This window comes from Lutjanus erythropterus, chromosome 9, assembly GCF_056507025.1.
Source record: "Lutjanus erythropterus isolate fLutEry1 chromosome 9, fLutEry1.hap2, whole genome shotgun sequence".
Lineage (NCBI taxonomy): Eukaryota > Metazoa > Chordata > Actinopteri > Lutjaniformes > Lutjanidae > Lutjanus > Lutjanus erythropterus.
In genome coordinates this window covers 8,358,108-8,376,860 of record NC_139325.1, presented here as the reverse complement: position 1 = coordinate 8,376,860, position 18,753 = coordinate 8,358,108, and the positions used below count along the sequence as shown (strand labels likewise).

Genomic DNA, 18,753 nt, shown 5'->3' with positions numbered 1-18,753 from the left:
AGATGGGGCCCTGGATAAAACCAAAAGATAGAATGGCCATCGAGCTGTTGATGGAGGACATAGGTTTGACAGATATATGGAGACTTGTTAACCCAAAAGACAGAGAATACACATTCTATTCTCATAATCATAAATCTCACTCCAGGATAGATTATTTCTTGATTAGCAAAGATCTGGTCAATTGTGTTTCTGACTGCTCAATAGGTCCAATAGCATTGACTGATCATGCGATAGTACACTTAGGTCTGGTAATGGGGCATGACGGTAACAGAGGAAGTAGGTGGAGAATGAATGTATCTCTGCTCCAGGACCCAATATTTAGTAGCCAAATTAAAGAAGAACTTGACCAGTTTTTCTTGGTGAATATGGGCACAACGGATAAAGTGGGTACAGTCTGGGAAGCCTCTAAAGCTTATATTAGGGGCAAGATTATAGCTCATTCCAGTAGGAAAAAAAGAGAGCAAACACAACAAATAAAAAAACTAGAGTCTCAACTTAGGGATTTGGAGAAGGCTCTGGCTGAGAAACATAGTGATCCTCTACTGAAACAAGTATGTGGATGCAGTCAATCAATATTAAATACATTTCAGTTTAAGTGGGTCTAAATCGGAATGACATATTTAGGCATAAAATTGTGTCCAGAGTTGGAAAACATAATTGCTATTAACATGTCTCCTTTAATTAGGAAAATTAAGTTGAATTTAGACAAATGGAAGCTGATTAACCCAACTCTATGCGGAAAAATTAATATCATTAAAATGGTGGTGGCTCCACAGTTTAGTTATATTTCTATGATGATCCCAGTAACGATTCCTGATGGAATCTTCAAGCAATATAATAAATTAATTACAGAATTCTTGTGGAATGGGAAAAAACACAGAATTAGGCTTAAGAAATTACTAGCTTCACAAGACTGTGGTGAATAAGCACTTCCAAATGTGGAATTATACAGCAATTATACAGCACTTACAGCATGAATAAGTTGGTAAAACACTGCGGGACCTACATATCTAATCCTGGGTGGGTTAAGATAGAAAAGAAACTTGCATACCCATTTAATGTCATGGATCTATTGTCACAAAAGAATACAGAGACAACAGGAAGGAATATAATTCTATGCCATTCTCAGTGGGCATGCACACAAGATATTGGGGATTTCACAATATAAACAAAGCTATTCCTCAATATGGAATAATCCCTCAGTCTGTATTGGGAAAAGGGTTTGCTTATGGCAAACATGGTTGGAGAAAGGCATACAGGTAGTTCGAGATCTGTACAGAGAACAGTCATTTATGTCATTTGAGGACCTTAAAGAACAATTCAATTTAACAAATAGAGGGGATTTTTGGAGGTATTTACAGCTAAGAAGCAGTGTGGGTGCTGTTTTTGGATTGAGAAAAAAAGAGGCGAAAGAAAATGTGATACAGGAATTCCTTAATTCTACACAAATTCTACAATCTGTTTCAGTGTTTTATAAAAAAAAAAAAAAAAAAGTCAAGTATTGAGACCAAACTGTGTGAAAGCCTAAGAATAATATGGCAGAAAGATTTTGAGAGATTTTGGTATGGACATAGATGAGGATGTGTGGCAGGATTTTATCTCAAAGGTGGGAAAGGGTTCAAGGGATGCTAGGAATAAATTCATCCACTACAAAATTGTTCATAGGTATTATTTTACTCCTAATAAGTTGTTTAAAATGGGCTTAACCCAAGACAACAAATGTTGGAAATGTAACAAAGCAGTGGGTACATTTCTACATGCTCTGTGGGATTGTCCCTTAGTATTGCCCTTTTGGAAGGCAGTGCTGCAAAAGTTTAAAGGCTGGACTAGACAACCCCTGCCAGAATCCCCACGGTTATCGTCTCAAAGGCCTGGCTAAAGCAGAAGCTGGAGTGATGGTAACAGGATTTATGGTAGCAGCCAGAATTATTCTGCATATGTGGAAAAGCCCACACAGACCAGAGGTTACAGAGTGGCTCAAGCTTATGACAGAGATAGCTGCTTTTGAACTTATGACAGGAAGGGTGCAGAATAACTCAAGTAAAACTAGCCGAGCATGGCTACATTTTGACTATAGTATTGATACAAATTCTTAGAAAAGGTAGTGAATAACAGAGAGGGGTGTGTATTATGTGTGTACTAGGCTACACAATGTATATATCTATATGTAAACCTGTGTAATGGGTATGGAGTGCTGTGAGGGTTCTTATGGGCTGCCTTAAGGTTCTGTTTTTGCTCTTTTTGTTTTATATTGTTTTTGTTTGTTTGTTTTGTGGGGGGGGGTTCTTTTTTTTCCCTTTCAAATGTGAGATGCTTTGTAACGTGTAAATTATATGCGTATATGGAATTGCATCTTTAAAACCTATAAAAAACTTAAATGACAAAAAACAAAACAAAACAGGAATTTCCTCCACTTGCAGGATCCACGCAGCGTAGCTCCGGACGATCTCTGCACCACCCGCGCAGACACGGTGGGCGCCATGCTAGCTGCTCGCCCCTCTGATCTCTTAGGGCTGCGGCTTTCTCCTTCACTCCGTGCACCAATCCTCCCACTGCTGGTTCACCTGCTCGCTCTGACTCTGTCCCACGGCTGCTGTGACCACAGACCCACAGTCTGGCCAGAGCCCTCTGCGGCCCCCACCACAAGCTAATGATCAACTACCAAATTTTCCGAGAGTATCTCACTATCTACAATAAAGCATTTAAACATGCATGACAGGTGCATTTCTCTAAATTGATCAATGACCACCAGAACAACCCAAAAATTCTTTTTTCTACCATTGATCAGGTAATGAAGCCTGTTCTTATAAAGCCTAGCAGTATGTCAACCAAATCAAAATGTGAAGAATTCACAGTCCACTTCAGTAGTAAAATAGAAATTATTAGATCTAATTTATGTCAGTCCCAGCCAATGAATTTTAACACCCCTGAACCTTTGTTCTTATGTGAGGAAACACTAAAGAAGTTTGTCCTGGTTGATGCTGAAATACTTGGTAAAGTAATTTCTCAATTAAAACCAGCAGCCTGCCTTTTAGATCCCATTCCTCACATCCTTAAAAAAAATTTTTTTTATAGCTTTTTAGATGAAGGTGTTCTTAACATTGTAAATTATTTGCTTCAGATGGGTGTTTTCCCTACCGCTTTTAAGACTGTCATGGTTAAACCTCTTTTGAAATTAATCATCATAATAATCAATCATAATACAATAATTTATCATAAATCATCATGCCTAAGTACTTAACAACTACAGTCCAACCTGCCATTTTTAAGTAACATTTTAGGGTTTGTTTTTAATCAGTTAAATGACTTTATGGTCTCCTACAACATTTTTGAAAAGCACCAGTCTGGCTTTCCAGCCAATCAGAGCACAGAGACTGCACTGGTCAGGGTTGTTAATGGGGTCAAATATGGATATGAAAAAACTCTCTGTATTAGTACTACTTGATCTTACTGCAGCCTTTGAAACAGTAGACCACTCAACTCTTTTTGCTTGACTTCAGAATTTGGTTGGCCTCTCTAGTATTGTTTTTAACTGGTTTTAAATGTATCTTTCTGACTGAGAATTTCATGTAACAATGGATGAATGTTCATCAGAAAGCTATAAAATGGATTGTGGTGTCTCCGAGGGCTCAACTTTAGGTCCAACACGTTTTAATCTTTACATGCTGCCACTTGGAAACTTCATCAGGAGGCACAGCATCAGTTTCTATAGTTATGTTGATGATACACAGCTGTACATCGTTGTGTCTCCTGATGACTCGGGGCCAATTGATGCCCTTTTAAAATGTATTTCAGATATCAAGTCATGGAGGGCAGAAAACTTTATCCAACTCAACCAGGACAAAACCAAGGTCTTAATTATTGGCCTCGAAGCTCAGAAAGAGAAACTTAACGCAAATCGGCCAGAACTGGCACTGAAACCCTGTCAATGAGTGAAAAACCTTGGAGTTATCTTTGATTCAAATCTTAGTTTTGAACCACATATTAGAAGTATAACCAAAACTGGATTTTATCATCTTTAGAACATCGCCAGAGTGTGACTGTTTTATTGTTTTTATTGTGTGAAGCACTTTGTGTTGCATTCTGTTGGTATAAAAACTGCTATATAAATAAAGTTTGGTTGATTGATTGATACTGAGTACATTTCATAGTGTTTTTTTTTTACTCTGATAGAGTAAAACTGTTACTTGTTTTATCTACTCTGATACAGTATTTCAGGCTGACTTAATTTGTAATTTTCATGCATATGTGTATTTGTTTATGTGTATTTATGTCTTTGTATGGTTGTTCGAGCACACCCCAAGACAAAATCCACTCAATGTTTCATTGAGCTGGTAACAAATTATTGAATCTTAAATCTTATTGTGTGTTCTGTTGTCTATCATAGTTTACTTTAATGACCAAAGAGGCTGCTTTCAATAATTAACTTACTGTAGAAACATTTCCATGTGCATTGTAATGTCACAGCAGTCGTCATTCTGTGTCTCACATTGTGCACAAAGCACACATACAGTTAGGACAGGGGGAGATGCCCCATCCTGTTTCACACACCTGCAGTTCATCTGTTATAAGCATGTTAATTTTATATGTCTTGTTGGGTGTGAATGCTGAAAGCATTCAAACCCTTTGTTCTTCTACTACCAAAATTCTTTATTTTTTTTATTATTATTATTTTTCCGCCGCGTTTTTCAAAGTCCTGTAACTTCAGCATACTTCAACCGATTCAAACCGTTCAAATTTCAATTTATTCAGATTTATTATGACACGATTGGAAACCTCTTCAATTTTCCGTAAATTTGAATTTGTATTAAAGAAAAAGTTGATACCACATTGAATAGATGCCTTTAAAATAAATATATATTTGAATGTAATAGAATATTTGAATTTTGTTAGCAAGGTGATGCGACACTGAATAGCTGCCATGAAATTGTAATAATGTTAGAATTATGTAGAAAATTTGAATGTTTGTTAGAAAGATGAAAGAAATAAATCTGAAGAAAGAAGGGTAACAATTTTACATGAAGCAACTGAAACTGAATTTATTGACAGTTAAAAAAAACTGCAGTCTAAAATGTCCAAGGTGGACACAGAAAGACACAGACAGACAGTCTTTTTAAACTGTTAATTTAAAAAATCTTGAGCTGCTTCAGGTATAATTCTCTCTCTATGAGGTTTTAACTGCTAAGAACTCAGGCTGGCAATATTGACCAATCGCCTGTGTGTTACAGAACATTCAAATTTGAATATTGAGAGGACCTAACTGCTGTTGGTTAAATCAGCCAATCGCCTGTGAGCAACACCACATTCAATTCTAGACAGACAGACAGAGAGAGACAGACAGGCAGGCAGAACAACTGACAAAGTTTTGTCAAGTCATCTGTAGGACCTGAGTAAATGAGCTGACTCCCCAGCTGAACAGGTTGCCATGGTGACTGACTGACGACCCACACAGCTGCTCCTGCTTGCCAGGCAGTTTAGAGTGTATTTCTAGAGAAAAGTCTCTGTCAAACTCCAGCCATTTAACAAACAACTGTAAATGCTAGAGTTAAAAGCGGGATACGGTGAGCGAGAGGACGAGATGGCGAACGCGATGGTGCAAATTTTATTTCTGTAGTGTGAAAAATGAGGCCGGTAGGGCGATGGAAAAAACAGGGATCGTCTGCTTTCTATTCCAGGTTTTTTCCGAACGGCGTTCCCATTGAAAATGAATTACGGAATCTTCAGAAATCTCAAAATTTCACCTTTTTTCAAACGTTGACTACCGACTCATACTTTGAGCTAGAAACTCCATTCAAACTGGAAAATATTCAACATTTCGCTGACTTTTTATATTTGTTTCAACTTCTTAATCCCATTCAAACTTTAAAACTTATTCACCGTTTTCTGAAATTTGGTTATAATGGAAGTCAATGAGAAAATCCTTCAAACTCGTTTGACTTCACCCTGTCTCCACGAACTCATACATTCACGTAGAAACTCCATTCCAACTCTCAAACGCTTACAATCACGTGGACTTTCGGTCACTCATTCCGATTTTCGATATCTCTTTTAGTTTTTCCACAGCAGCAGTTTAAAAAACATGAAATTTTCATCTCTTCTCAGACTTTATAATGGGTGTGTATTGCGTGCCGTCGTTAAAGCTAGAGTGGGTGATGTCATCGCTAGAGTGGAGAGGGGGTACAAAATCATCCAGAAATTTTCTCTTCAACTCGCCGCTACGGCCACACCGTTCGCTCTACATACACAAATTTTACAGCATTTTGTAGGAAAAGCCGTACCGGTCGCAGAGGTGTGACTGCCGAAGCCAACGGACAAACGGTTTGGGCTGAGTGGGGTCCAAAAGGGCGCCAAGTCGAACCGGCTGCCCCATTCGCTCCCATGTTAAGCGAGAGCCCAACATTTTTGGAAGAAAGCAGACTATCCCTGTTTTTTCCATCGCCCTACCGGCCTCATTTTTCACACTACAGAAATAAAATTTGCACCATCGCGTTCGCCATCTCGTCCTCTCACTCACCGTATCCGGTTTTAGCTCTAGCCATTACGGTTGTTTGTTAAACGGCTGGAGTTTGAGTGGTACATTTTCTCAACTTTTGCCTTTGTTTGGAGTATTTGAAATTGAATGTGCGGTTGCTTGCAGGCGATTGGCTGATTCAACCAACAGCAGTTAGGCTGAAATTGACCAATCGCCTGTGTGTTACAGAACATTCAAATTTGAATACTGAGAGGACCTGAGTTCTTAAAATGTCATGCACAGACAATTAGACTTGAAGCAGCTCAAGGTTTGAAATTACCAACAGTTTTAAAAGACTGTCTCTCTGTCTCTGTCTGCCACTCTCCATACCTGTCTGTCTCTCTGTTTGACTAGAATTGAATGTCCTGTTGCTCACAGGCGATTGGCTGATTCAACCAACAGCAGTTAGGCTGAAATTGACCAATCGCCTGTGTGTTACAGAACATTCAAATTTGAATACTGTGAGGACCTGAGTGAAAACCTCATGCACAGACAATTGCACCTGAAGCAGTTCCAGGTTTGAAATGACTAACAGTTTAGAAAGACTGTTTATCTATCTCTGTCTGCCACTCTCCATACCTGTCTGTCTCTCTGTCTCTCTAGAATTGAATGTGCTGTTGCTTGCAGGCGATTGGCTGATTCAACCAACAGCAGTTAGGCTGAAATTGACCAATCGCCTGCGTGTTACAGAACATTCAAATTTGAATACTGTGAGGACCTGAGTGAAAACCTCATGCAGAGCACCTGAAGCAGTTCAAGGTTTGAAATGACTAACAGTTTAAAAAGACTGTTGGTCTATCTCTGTCTCTCTATCTCTGTCTGCCTACAATTGAATGTGCTGTTGCTCACAGGCGATTGGCTGATTTAACCAACAGCAGTTAGGTCCTCTCAGTATTCAAATTTGAACGTTCTGTAACACACAGGCGATTGGTCAATTTCACCAGCCTGAGTTCTTAGCAGTTAAAACCTCATAGAGAGACAATTACACCTGAAGCAGGTCAAGGTGTTTGAAATTATCAGTTTCAAAAGTCTGTCTGTCTGTCTCTCTCTGTTGCTCTGCATGTCTGTCTGTGTCTCTCTGTCTGTGTCTTTCTGTGTCCACCTTGGACATTTTAGACTGCAGTCTTTTTTAACTGTCAATAACTTCAGAGTTTCAGTTGCTTCATGTGAAATTGTTACCCTTCTTTCTTCAGATTTATTTCTTTCAGCTTTCTAACAAACATTCAAATTTTCTACATAATTCTAACATTATTGTACTTTCATGTCAGCCATTCAGTGTGGCGTGAGCCTTTCTTCAGACATTCAAACATTTCACATAATTCAAACCTTCTTATATCATTCAGGCAGTTATTCAGTGTGGCGTCAGCCTTTCTAACAAAATTTCAAATATTTTACTAAATTCAAATATTAATTTATTTTCATGGCAGCTATTCGGTGTGGCGTCAGCCTTTGTACATACATTCAAACATTCAAATCGTTCAAAACTTTATTGTATTCAAGGCAGCATTGCAGTTTGGCTTCAGCTTGAAGCATTCACACCCGCAATTTCTTCAGAAATTGCTTTTCTAGTTCTTATGTGTAATTTTTATGACCTGCCCAGCCTGACCAGTGTCTGTATCAGTACAAGTGGCTCATTTCAGCATCTCCATTCACTCCTCCTACTTGCCAAATCCATCATTTAAATAGCAATGTGCTGCAGGAAGAGGCACCTGGCTCTCCTAAAGGGAATGTGAGATGACGTTCTAATTGGTTTAATTTATTTGTGCCCAGATTGTGCACCATATAATAGCAAAGTGGAATTGGACATACCCTAAATGCCTGTGTGCTATGCTCCTTAGATCCTGTGCTACAGATTGTCTAAATAGGACCCTTGGTCTTGTCTCTGTCTCGGTACACTCTGTTCTTGGTCATGACTTGGTCTCTGTTTCAGTGGTCTTGATTACAACACTGCTGATTATTAACATGCTGAAAAATATGACAAGTGGGTTGGACAGCCTGTTACTGCAAGTACAAGCACAAAAAGGCATTTCTCAAGAATTTGGTTGACAGATGTGACCACACAGACCCCTCCAAAATCATGACTGTCCACAGTGTGATCAGTGTTGATCAGTCACCTCTCAGTCACTCCGTTGTGTCTGTACTGACTGAGTCAGGTGAGAATGAAACCAGTTTAACCCTGGGTATTTATTTCTCTGGGCTGCACTTCCCAGTTTAAATGTACTTTAAGGCTAAAACACACCACCGGTGCAACGGCGTGTCATGTGACATGCGTCATGTGTTCTAGTGACACACATGGGAAGTGCCGCAGAGCGTCATCCTCATCCAGGACATTGGTCTTCGGATATATCTTGACCTCAGCATCTCAGAGCCTCCATCTCTCCCCTCAAATAAGAGTGCGTTGTCAGACTGAGCTTCTGTCTGTGCAGGAGAGCAGAGACAGAGTGGTCTGTAGAAGTTTCAATGTGTTCAAAGGAAGGACACGTGTTAAAGGAAGTTAAACGTCCAGCGTCAGCCACTTGAAAAACAAGCGCCTTTCAGACACACACCTCAGCAGTACTGAGATGTGAATCCCTGCTGTGCAGGCCTGACTAGCCAAGTCAAATCAGGTCAAGACTAACAGCACAAATGTCTGTAAAGAGGCTCTAGTCTCTCCATCATTCTACACACATGAGAGACAGAGACGAGCAGAGGAAATTGAGCTGCCATGCGAGCAGAGGCAGAGATGAGCTGCAGGGGAGACAGATCGCAGGCAGAGAGAGGAGCTGGAGCACAGGAGGAACAGTTCAAACTACAGCAAAAAGCAAGAAACACACGTAAAGAATGACTGGAGTTGCGCTAACATTGTATTGAAGCACTGAACTGTGGTTTTGTGAGGTAAACCCGCCTTTTTTTCCAGGTGCAGCAACACTGGGAATAGGACAGTAACGTGAAGTTGTGCCAGCATGCACCTGCCGCCGCCGGGCTTCTCCTTAGAAAATAATGGGGCCTGCTGTTTTGACGTGTGGCATCCGCCAGCGGTGTGTTTTAGCCTTTAGCATTCCACAAAGGTTACTAAGGCATATCTTAGCAAAGGAACTCCTTTTCCCACAAGTGTTTCCCAGACTGTCCCTTAGCGGGCACCCTTAAGGGATAGCTGCTAAAGTACACTGTAAGCTGTAAGTTGCGGTGCATGCATTGTTTGATCACTTGTAAAGGCTCATAAATGATGTTTTTTGTTTATTTGTTTTTATATATATATATATATTTAAAGTGTTGTATATTTAATTCTTCGTTTGCATCCCTTCCAAATAAATCTTGAAATTTTCTTGTCCCACTCTATAAATTGCGAGGGAGGAATCGGCACTGGCAAAGACTGAAATAGATACAAAATTCTTGGCAACATGTTCATCTTGAACTAAAATCTAATATCAGAACTTCCCATCTTTCCATATCCTTAAAGATTTGTAGATTTAGAGGTTTTTGTAATTTGTTTCATATAATTCAGTTTTTTTGTAATTTTTATTTCTAAATAATGAAAAGATGTTTTGTCCCATTTGAAACTATATCTCTTGAATTTCTGTAGATGGGGAATAATTAATAAATAATTAATAAATAATTAATACATTTCTACATTTAACCTATAACAATAGAGGTGCCCATAGAATTCTAATAAGGTCATCAAGTTTGGTAGATTGATGTCTGGTTGCTTTAAATATATTGAGACATCATCCACATGTCCCTCATATTTACTCCCTCTATTTCCTCATTTTGCCTCACTGCTTGAGCTAGGGGTTCGATAAGGATTGCAAATAGGGTGATGAAGAGACAACACCTCTAATAATATTGACCCTGGTATTTTAATTTTTTTCTGAAATAATTCTGTTATTGTGTACAAATAGAAATAATTAATGCTTTCTAAAGAAAACTAGTCTGTTTAGAAATGCTATGTTGAAAATCCCTTATCTGTTAAAAAAAAAAGCACTTGGGAACATTTTGAAAAAAACTTTAACTTTCATAGGGGACCTAATAAATTTGTCCTCAACTGTAGCCAAAGGTGTGAATGATTTTGTTCTCATACAAACAAAAGGTCTAATACAAATTTGTTGTTGTCACATAACAGGCACCTGTAGCAGCATATTCACATTTAATTGCAAGTGTGTGTGTGTGTGTGTGTGTGTGTGTGTGTGTGTGTGTGTGTGTGTGTGTGTGTGTGTGTGTGTGGTCCCTGTCAGCACTGTGCTCCTCTGCTGGCAGTGTTCAGCTCTCAGGGTCAGTCTGGGGTTCAGGTTACATATCCTCAGTTAGCTCCATTACATAAAAAATAAAATAAAGTTCCACAATTTTTTTTCATAAATTGGATTAGTTTATCTGATTTTTTATCAGGCTACCATCATGATAAGAATAGGCATGTTTTAACAACAACATTGTCAGGATGTGTAATTTGCACAAATAACCTAGATGTGCACTTCACTACAACTGTCCATTTGAAGAGCATAGTATTGGCCTAAAAGACAAAACTGTGACAAGATGAACAGATCGCATCATTACAGGACAGCTTAGAAGTGCTTCAGTCCACCCCCTTAAAGGTAAACCTTTCAGAAGGTATACCTCAGCTAAGGAGACTCTGCTTATAGCCTGTAAGCTTAAGGAAGACCTTAAGGTACAGCTTACGATCCACGTAACACTAAGGAGGTTCTGGGAAATGGGGCCCCTGCTTGATTTGTATTTGTCATCCGATCAAGAAAATGAATCCTCTACATTATCACAATCAGACTTTTCAATTCCATTTTGGTATGTGATCAGACAAATTGATAAGGTGTTCTCATGCCACAGTATCTTGGTTTCGGATCCTGACTGTACTCCATATAGCATAGTTAGCAGCATAGTTTTCTCTATCTGTTTATTGGAGACATGCATACAGGAATGAACATGCAAACATGTGCAAGAGCGTTCACTACGGCAGCTGACCTCTTGCTGGCAGGGTCATCCTTGTCATGATGGATGCTCGCAGGGCGGCGCTGTGGAAGGCGTGTCTGTAGGGACCAGCCCCAGCTTGGACTAGCTGGCACAAGGGGCTGACACCGGCTGATGCCATTAACTGCGGAGCCTAAAGAGAATAGATTGAAATTAAGTTACTTAAATGAGGCTGAGTACTCTGATTATCTATACATACAATGAGCCTCATACTTATTTTCAATACCCACTGATTTCTGGAATTCAACAATGTTTGTGCTTAACAATCTGCAACCTGTATCAAATTAAGTACTCCATTTTTATTGGTATCACTTAAAGTATATTAGTATTGGTACTGTAATTTTTTAATTGATGCCCAGCCATGCTAAAGAGCCATTTTGACATACTTTACTTAATGTAGTTGTAATCACAGTCTTTCTGTGCAATGAGGGTTCCTTAGTGACTCTTTTTAGTGATGTCACCATGTTCCCACAGCTCAACAAATATAAGTAATTGGTAATTGGTAGATTACGTTCTCAATTGATCGATTAATAGTTTTTTGCCTATAAAATATCAGAAAAAGGAAAAAAAAAAGTGTTGTTCAATATTTCCCAGAGCCCAGGGTGATGTCCTCAAATGTCTTTTTTAGGCAATATCCCAAAAATATTCAGTTTACTGACACAGAGGAGTAAAGACACCACAAAACATTCACATTTAGGCTGGAGTCATAGAATTTTGACTTAAAAAAAAAAATACTTAAACTGATTAAATGATTATCAAAATAGTTGGCACTTAATTTATTAATTGATTATTAATCAATTAATCGTTGCCACTCCAGTGCTGAGTACAGTGCTGTGATGAACTAGAATTCTCCTTGACTAAGACAGAGGAGCAGGAAAAGAGTATTGATGGTACTGACCTCTGAGGCTCGTGGGAGTGCGTGACCTCAGTGTCCTGGTCGGGACAGGAGTGCTCAACAGCGTCTGTGTGTTGTCAGGTGTGCAGGTGTTTTTCACTGAGTGTTTGTGCTGACTTCTCTGTGTGTGTTTTGCAGTTTCTGTGTATTTGGAATTCAGCAGTGACAGTTTATTCTGTGTTTTATGCGAGCGTAGTGTCCTGGTTGATAGAGAATTCTTTTGGGACATGTATGTATTTTCTTGGAGGTGTGTATGTGATACAGTGTGTGTGATTTTCCCTGTACACCTTTTTGATTGTGTTTGCATGCTCTGTGGCGTGTGGGTACATTTATTTTTTGGTGTGTGTGAGTCCTGAGATGAGTTAGTTTTTTGCCCTTTGTTGGTGTGGTGTTTTGAAATGTGTGTATTGTGTGCACGGTGTGTGTTCTTCTGTGTATGTGTGTTCTGTGGTCTGTGTGTGACCTTTTGCTGTGGCTTGTGCACATTCTGTCTTGTACGCGTGTTCTTCTGTGTGCTTGTGTTAGGTAGTGCCTGTGTTTTTCGTGGAGCACGTAAGAGTGTATTTTTTGATGTGCATTTGTGTGTGCGTGTTTGTATGTGTTTGTGTGTGGTACGGTGAGTGTCTCTGAATTCCCTGAGGGACAGGAAAAGAACTTTGCGGACCAAACGTTCTTCACACCATGGCATCCCATCACTGATATCCTGCAGAGTCACAGACACAAATGCCATCAGTGTTACACAACTGTTATAAACATCACCTGTCAAAAAAAACACATCACACTACAGTAAAATTTTATATTTAAGAATAAAAAGAGAAAAATAAAGGACTTGAAGTATCTACACAGTTGAGATTTGCTGTCTCATTTGGGGGTGTTGGCCTGGTTGACAATTTTATCGGCCTTTTCATTCGGTGCTTTTAGCTGCACTGAGCCAAACCATACCACACAAAATTTCCTTTCCATTATCACTTTCACTGCACCAAGCTGTGCTGAACCACGCCCGAGATTGACCTACTCTGGAGTGGGGCAAAAGTGAGTCCTACCCTCCTCCAAGCAGGCTGTGGTGACATCTTACTGGCCGCAGCCAACCAGTCAGGACCCTCCTTTCTCCCCCTCGAACAAGCCAGTGTTGTGATACTCAGCTCATGTGTGCAGGAGAGCAGAGAGAACATTTCTTAAAGCCTCTTTATGTTCAGCTCTCAGTTCTTCTGTAGCTTCCAGCTGAATCATTGTTTTAAAATGTAGGTTCTCTCCTCTGTCACTGTTTGTAATTTCAGGTTTCTGCACTATTTTAGCGTTCTATATTTGCTTTCAGCTGTGTTGAAGTCATGTTAAGTTACTGATGAACCCCTGAATAATAAAAGCATTTAAATAAAACAACACAGGACTTTTATTATGAAGAATTTAAGGAAACAGTGTGTTTATCCTAGAGATGTGTATGAATGATTTATCCACAGCTTTACAACCAGCCTCCTCAAGCTCATCTTCAGTTAAGAGACACACCTTCGACCGGGTAGCCCTGGTGTAATGGAAATGCAAACCTCTGCCATGCTGGTCTGACTGGCCGAGTCAAACCAAATCAAGCCAGGCTAGCTCTGTGTATGGAAAAGGGCCCTTAGTGAACTTTAAACGCTGACAGTTTAACATCCGCCTTCTATATCCAGAGATCAGTGCAGGTGTGAAAGTAAACAGGTTTGAACTTCTCTGTCCTCCTTCACACCCTGAGGCCTACTTCACACTGCAAGGTCTACTTCTGTCATTTTTCTTGTGAAAAACTGAGTGTAACACCATGAATAGCTTCAAGGTGAGGCTGTCCATTTATTTGATGTGTGGCATTGCATAGTAAATGACAATGACAAAGAAGAGATCGAAAGATGCAGCCATGAGGCTGCTCTGACAGCAGGCTTTTCACCTTGTCTACAAGTGTGGCCTTTCACAACATATAAAACCTCTTTGGACTTTAGACATGGTTGGACCACAACCTTGTCCATCTACAGCATACTGATCCTTCAGCCCCATTGGGGCCATTTGGGAGAGAGGTGGACTCTTGTGGGAGGAATCACTGGTCTCAGCAGAGTTCTCTTTCATAGCTTATTGCCTGTTTGTTTTAAGGACTTGTGGGAGTCATTACTACATTAATCAGGGTGAAGTATGCCTCCTTGTCTCCTCTCTCATGCCCTGACTGCCATCATGAAGGATGTTCCAACTCCTTAAAGCAGCCTTTCTCAAAGAGTGGTCCGCGGACCACTGGTGGTCCTCGAGCGACCGCTAGTGATCCATGAGTTCATTGGTCCAATATATTTTAAAACTTAATATCATATTTTTAAATTAAAAGTGTTTCTCAAACTGTTTGCAAGCGACTCCAAAGCTATGTAAATTCTATTTAAATTCAAATAGTATCAGTAATGACGTGGTAGTGTTCCGGCTGTTTTGCGACACCACCTCGTAGCACAGCTACGCAGGTGTACGTTTTATGATCTTGCATCAACAATGAGAACCGCAGTCAACGGAAGATGGATCGGTGACTCGAGACGGGGTCAGTTAAAAGAAAAATAAATGCAAACTCCGACACAACAGGAAAGATGCATCGTCCTGATTCATGTGATTCAGGCCCCTCAAGCAGTTCAGCCACGGCGACAAGTGATTCCATGTATAAATCAGACAATATTTACATATGAGAAGCTAAAATTAGAAAATTTGGACACTATGATAAAAAAAGACTCAAAACCATTAATCAATTATCAAAATAGTTGGTGATTAATTTAATAATGGATTAATAACTGATTAATCGTTGCAGCTTTATTAGCAGTTACTTGAGCAGAACACAGTGGCTAGAAGCTGCAGTTAGACTGCAGAAGTATAATTTATGTTTTTGAGGATGGAACAATTTCACACAAATACAGGGAGGCTAGACCCATACAATTTATTTAGTTATTTATTTGCCAATTTAATGTTAAGACTTATGTTATTAATTTCTGAAGCACTTTCTAAACAGTAAAAAAAGGGAGTTCATATTTATCTGACTGCTTGAATTCACTGATGAAAAAGTAGCCATGTGCAGGTATATAGAAAATTGAGGATTCAATGCATTGTGATGCATTGTGAAATCGAATCTAATCAAATCGTTGACAGCATAATCGTAATCGAATCGAACATACACAGTCCTAATGCACTCTGTCTGAACTGGGTGTGTGTTGTGACAGTGTGCAAAAGGCATGTCGGGGCTTTAGGAGACTTGGAGTACACAGACAAACAGTATGGAGGCATTTTGTGTTTGGGGTTTTTTTTTTCCCAGTTCTTTTTTAAGTTTGAAAACTGGCCATCATTCACTTCCACTGTTTGGGAGATGCTGCAACACTGCATGAGGGTGAGTAGATAATGACTGAATGTTCATTTTTGAGTGAAGTATCCCTTTAATGGCCCCTAGAAGAGATGAAGAGCAAGGAGAGAGGAGGCTCCTGGAGGACCTCAGAACGAGGATACACCGGTGTATCATACATGTAAGTCTTTTATCAACAGGTGTGATGTTGACTGAACAAGTTTGGCGATTGTTATCCACAATTATCAGAAGACACGCAGGAAAATCATAATCTGACTGACAGATGTTAACACAGCACTTTAAGCTTCTTATGTTTTATTTATGTTGTGTCACAAACAGCTCATTAAGTTTGTGATATCTAACACTTTGTAATAGAAATATAATCACTGCAAAGAGTTTTGGCATCACACAAAGCAGAACTTTTTTTATTTTACAATAAATTTGACATACACCCACTCTTACACAGCTGAGTGTGTATTATTGTGCAGATAACAATAATACAAGTAAAGAAATAGCCAGAGTAAACAAATAACACTGATCTGTAATAAATAGGAGATCTAAAGGGAATATTAAATGATGATTAAAATCAACATCAATAAGTTAAACAGTTTACAGATCTAAATGAATACTGTCAGGTTTTTAAATTGTTCTTAAATATGGGGTTCAGTGGATGGTCACACAGTCAGTTGACAGTTAATAAAGCTGTGCAGCTCATCATTTTGATGCTGTGGAACTGAGGATTTCTCATTTCACAGCTTTGTCTCCTCCTTGCGTTTCTTCCTTGCACCTCTCTCTCATATCCTCCCTGGGAAGAGCCAAGACGCAAGGAGAGGAACCGAGCAGACAAGATGAGGAGACAAATTTACTGAATGAAAAGCACTGTAAGAGTGGTGACTTACGCCCAGCTCTCTAAATTGTAGCCACGCCCCTTTCATATCTTATGAACCATTTATCATTGAGTCGTGTGGCAGACATCACTGGAGCAGAGTTCCTTTTTCCATTGCTGTCCATTGGATGTGTGTGTGTGTGTGTGTGTGTGTGTGTGTGTGTGTGTGTGTGTGTGTGAGAATGTATGCACACATGGAAGCATGTGTATATGCATGTCTTTGGACTGTGGCAAACATGCAAACATGCAAACTCTGCACAGAAAGGCCCTGCCCAAGCCAGCTGGGGGATATATAAATTATAAAATATTATATTATTGGATTGTTTATACTCTCAAATATCCATAATTGTGCCTGCTTTAAAAAAAATCTAAATCACTGTGGAGCATAAGCTTCATTTGCACTTCCACAGTCAGCCATAAACTGATGTAGACAAACACATCTTTAATAACCTGCATATCTGGCTTCTTCTCATCACACCCATCAGAAAAGACAAAGAAGCAGTGCAATTCCAACTGTTCTCCGACAACATCAGAGCAGCTGTCATCATGCACACGGCTGCACACTTGTCATCAGTTAATCACATGCAGCTGTAAATGATCATTGTTGATGATATCTGAATTATCATAATTTACCTTCAGTAAGATAATTAATGATTTAGTGCTGTGCACAAATATCAAAGACTTTTTCCTAAATGATTAAAAATGAATTATTCAATAATTGAAAAGACCAATAACACATCAAATAAAATTATACCTTCTTTGTAAATAAAAACAATTATGAAATTGATCATAAAATTAAAATGGCCAACAAATAAAACCTTGATAAGCTGAACAAACAATATTGTATCATTTAGACTTCATTTCTCACTTTTGTTTCCATCTCCTACCAATTATATATCCATGATCACCTAGAAAAATACATACCCTGGTCTGCAGTATGATGGAGCAATCAGAATAACTCAGTACAATGTGAGCAGTTATGCAAATGCTGATGCAGACAAAACTGCTGTCAGAGATGCCTCTTGTCTATATTTTCTCCTTCTTTCTTCTTTCTTTTTATTTCTTATTAATTTAGGTCAAATGTATGTTTGTGGTTTAACATCAACTTTTCATGTTAGAATCTTTTGTGCTGAAAAAAAAAAAAAAAAAAAAAAATCAGACTCAGTCCACTGTGGTTCAATGTAGTAAAACATATAACTCAAAAAAAAAAAAAAGTTGCATACTTTTTACCATCCAAATATACAATATGACATAAATAACCATAAAGAGGAAAGAAATTTCACTTACATATTTTTTCTTAATGATATTCCGTTTGGGTCTGTCTGTACTCATCTTGCCCAGCAGACACTAAGGGACACATGAATTACAGAAGCTTCTTTTTTTTGCCTTTGACGCTCTTGCTTTGCTTTCTCTACAGCCGTGGAAATTCCACCCCTCTGTCCTGGAAAAAGAAATATAAAATAAAATATAGAACAGCTTTGAAGAATTATTAGCCATATTTCTCATATTTCTGAGTCTTGGTCAAAAACAAAGACACCATTTTTAAGGAGACACAACCATTTAGAAATATACACAACCATCAGTCCAAATGCAAGGATAGAGTTGTACTGTGTATAAAGTGTAAAAGAACAGCGCAATATTTTTCCCCAGTTCACCATGAGACAAGTCCAGGTGTGCCTTTTGTGACAACCACATATTGTTATTGCAATATACAACTGTACTTTTCAATTTATTATATCAACACTTTGAACACACTTATTTCGCAATACATAGGCGTGTAGTTGCCAAACACTGAATTATCATTTAATCATTGGTAAATAGTGTGACTAAATAATTTGTTTTCCTTTAGTAAATCAGGTGCAATGAGCTATAATAGTAATTAGAATAATAGGATTTTAATCCACAGTGTTACAGTGGTTGAGGGCTGTCAAGCATCAGCAGGCCCAACCCCACATACAACCCTCCAGATGTTACAACAGCCCACATGTAGATGAAAAAAAAAGCTAAAACTGAGACCTGAATTGCAAGAGGAATATGAAAATAGTATGTCGGGTGGCATATGACACAGTATTCACACCAGCTAAATTTGACAACAAAATCAAATACATAGAAACAAATATCATCATCAAAGAAGAACGCAACATTGACTGAAGATGACTGGTTAAATATATGTAGGATAACTTCTACAA

At 38.9% G+C, this 18,753-nt stretch overlaps 1 protein-coding gene across 1 annotated transcript in view; it reads right to left on the bottom strand.

Annotated features, from left to right (window-relative positions):
- The window catches only part of LOC146321044 (uncharacterized), a 31,175-nt gene that overhangs the window by 8,294 nt on the left and 4,128 nt on the right, over window positions 1-18,753 (bottom strand). The window contains exons 2-4 of the mRNA XM_084725612.1: window positions 17,852-18,005; window positions 12,363-13,062; window positions 11,459-11,597 (exon numbers count right to left, since the gene is read on the bottom strand). Coding sequence (XP_084581738.1) covers window positions 11,459-11,597; window positions 12,363-13,062; window positions 17,852-17,896 — 884 coding nt within the window. The 5' untranslated portion in view covers window positions 17,897-18,005. The remainder of the gene's footprint in view (window positions 1-11,458; window positions 11,598-12,362; window positions 13,063-17,851; window positions 18,006-18,753) is intronic.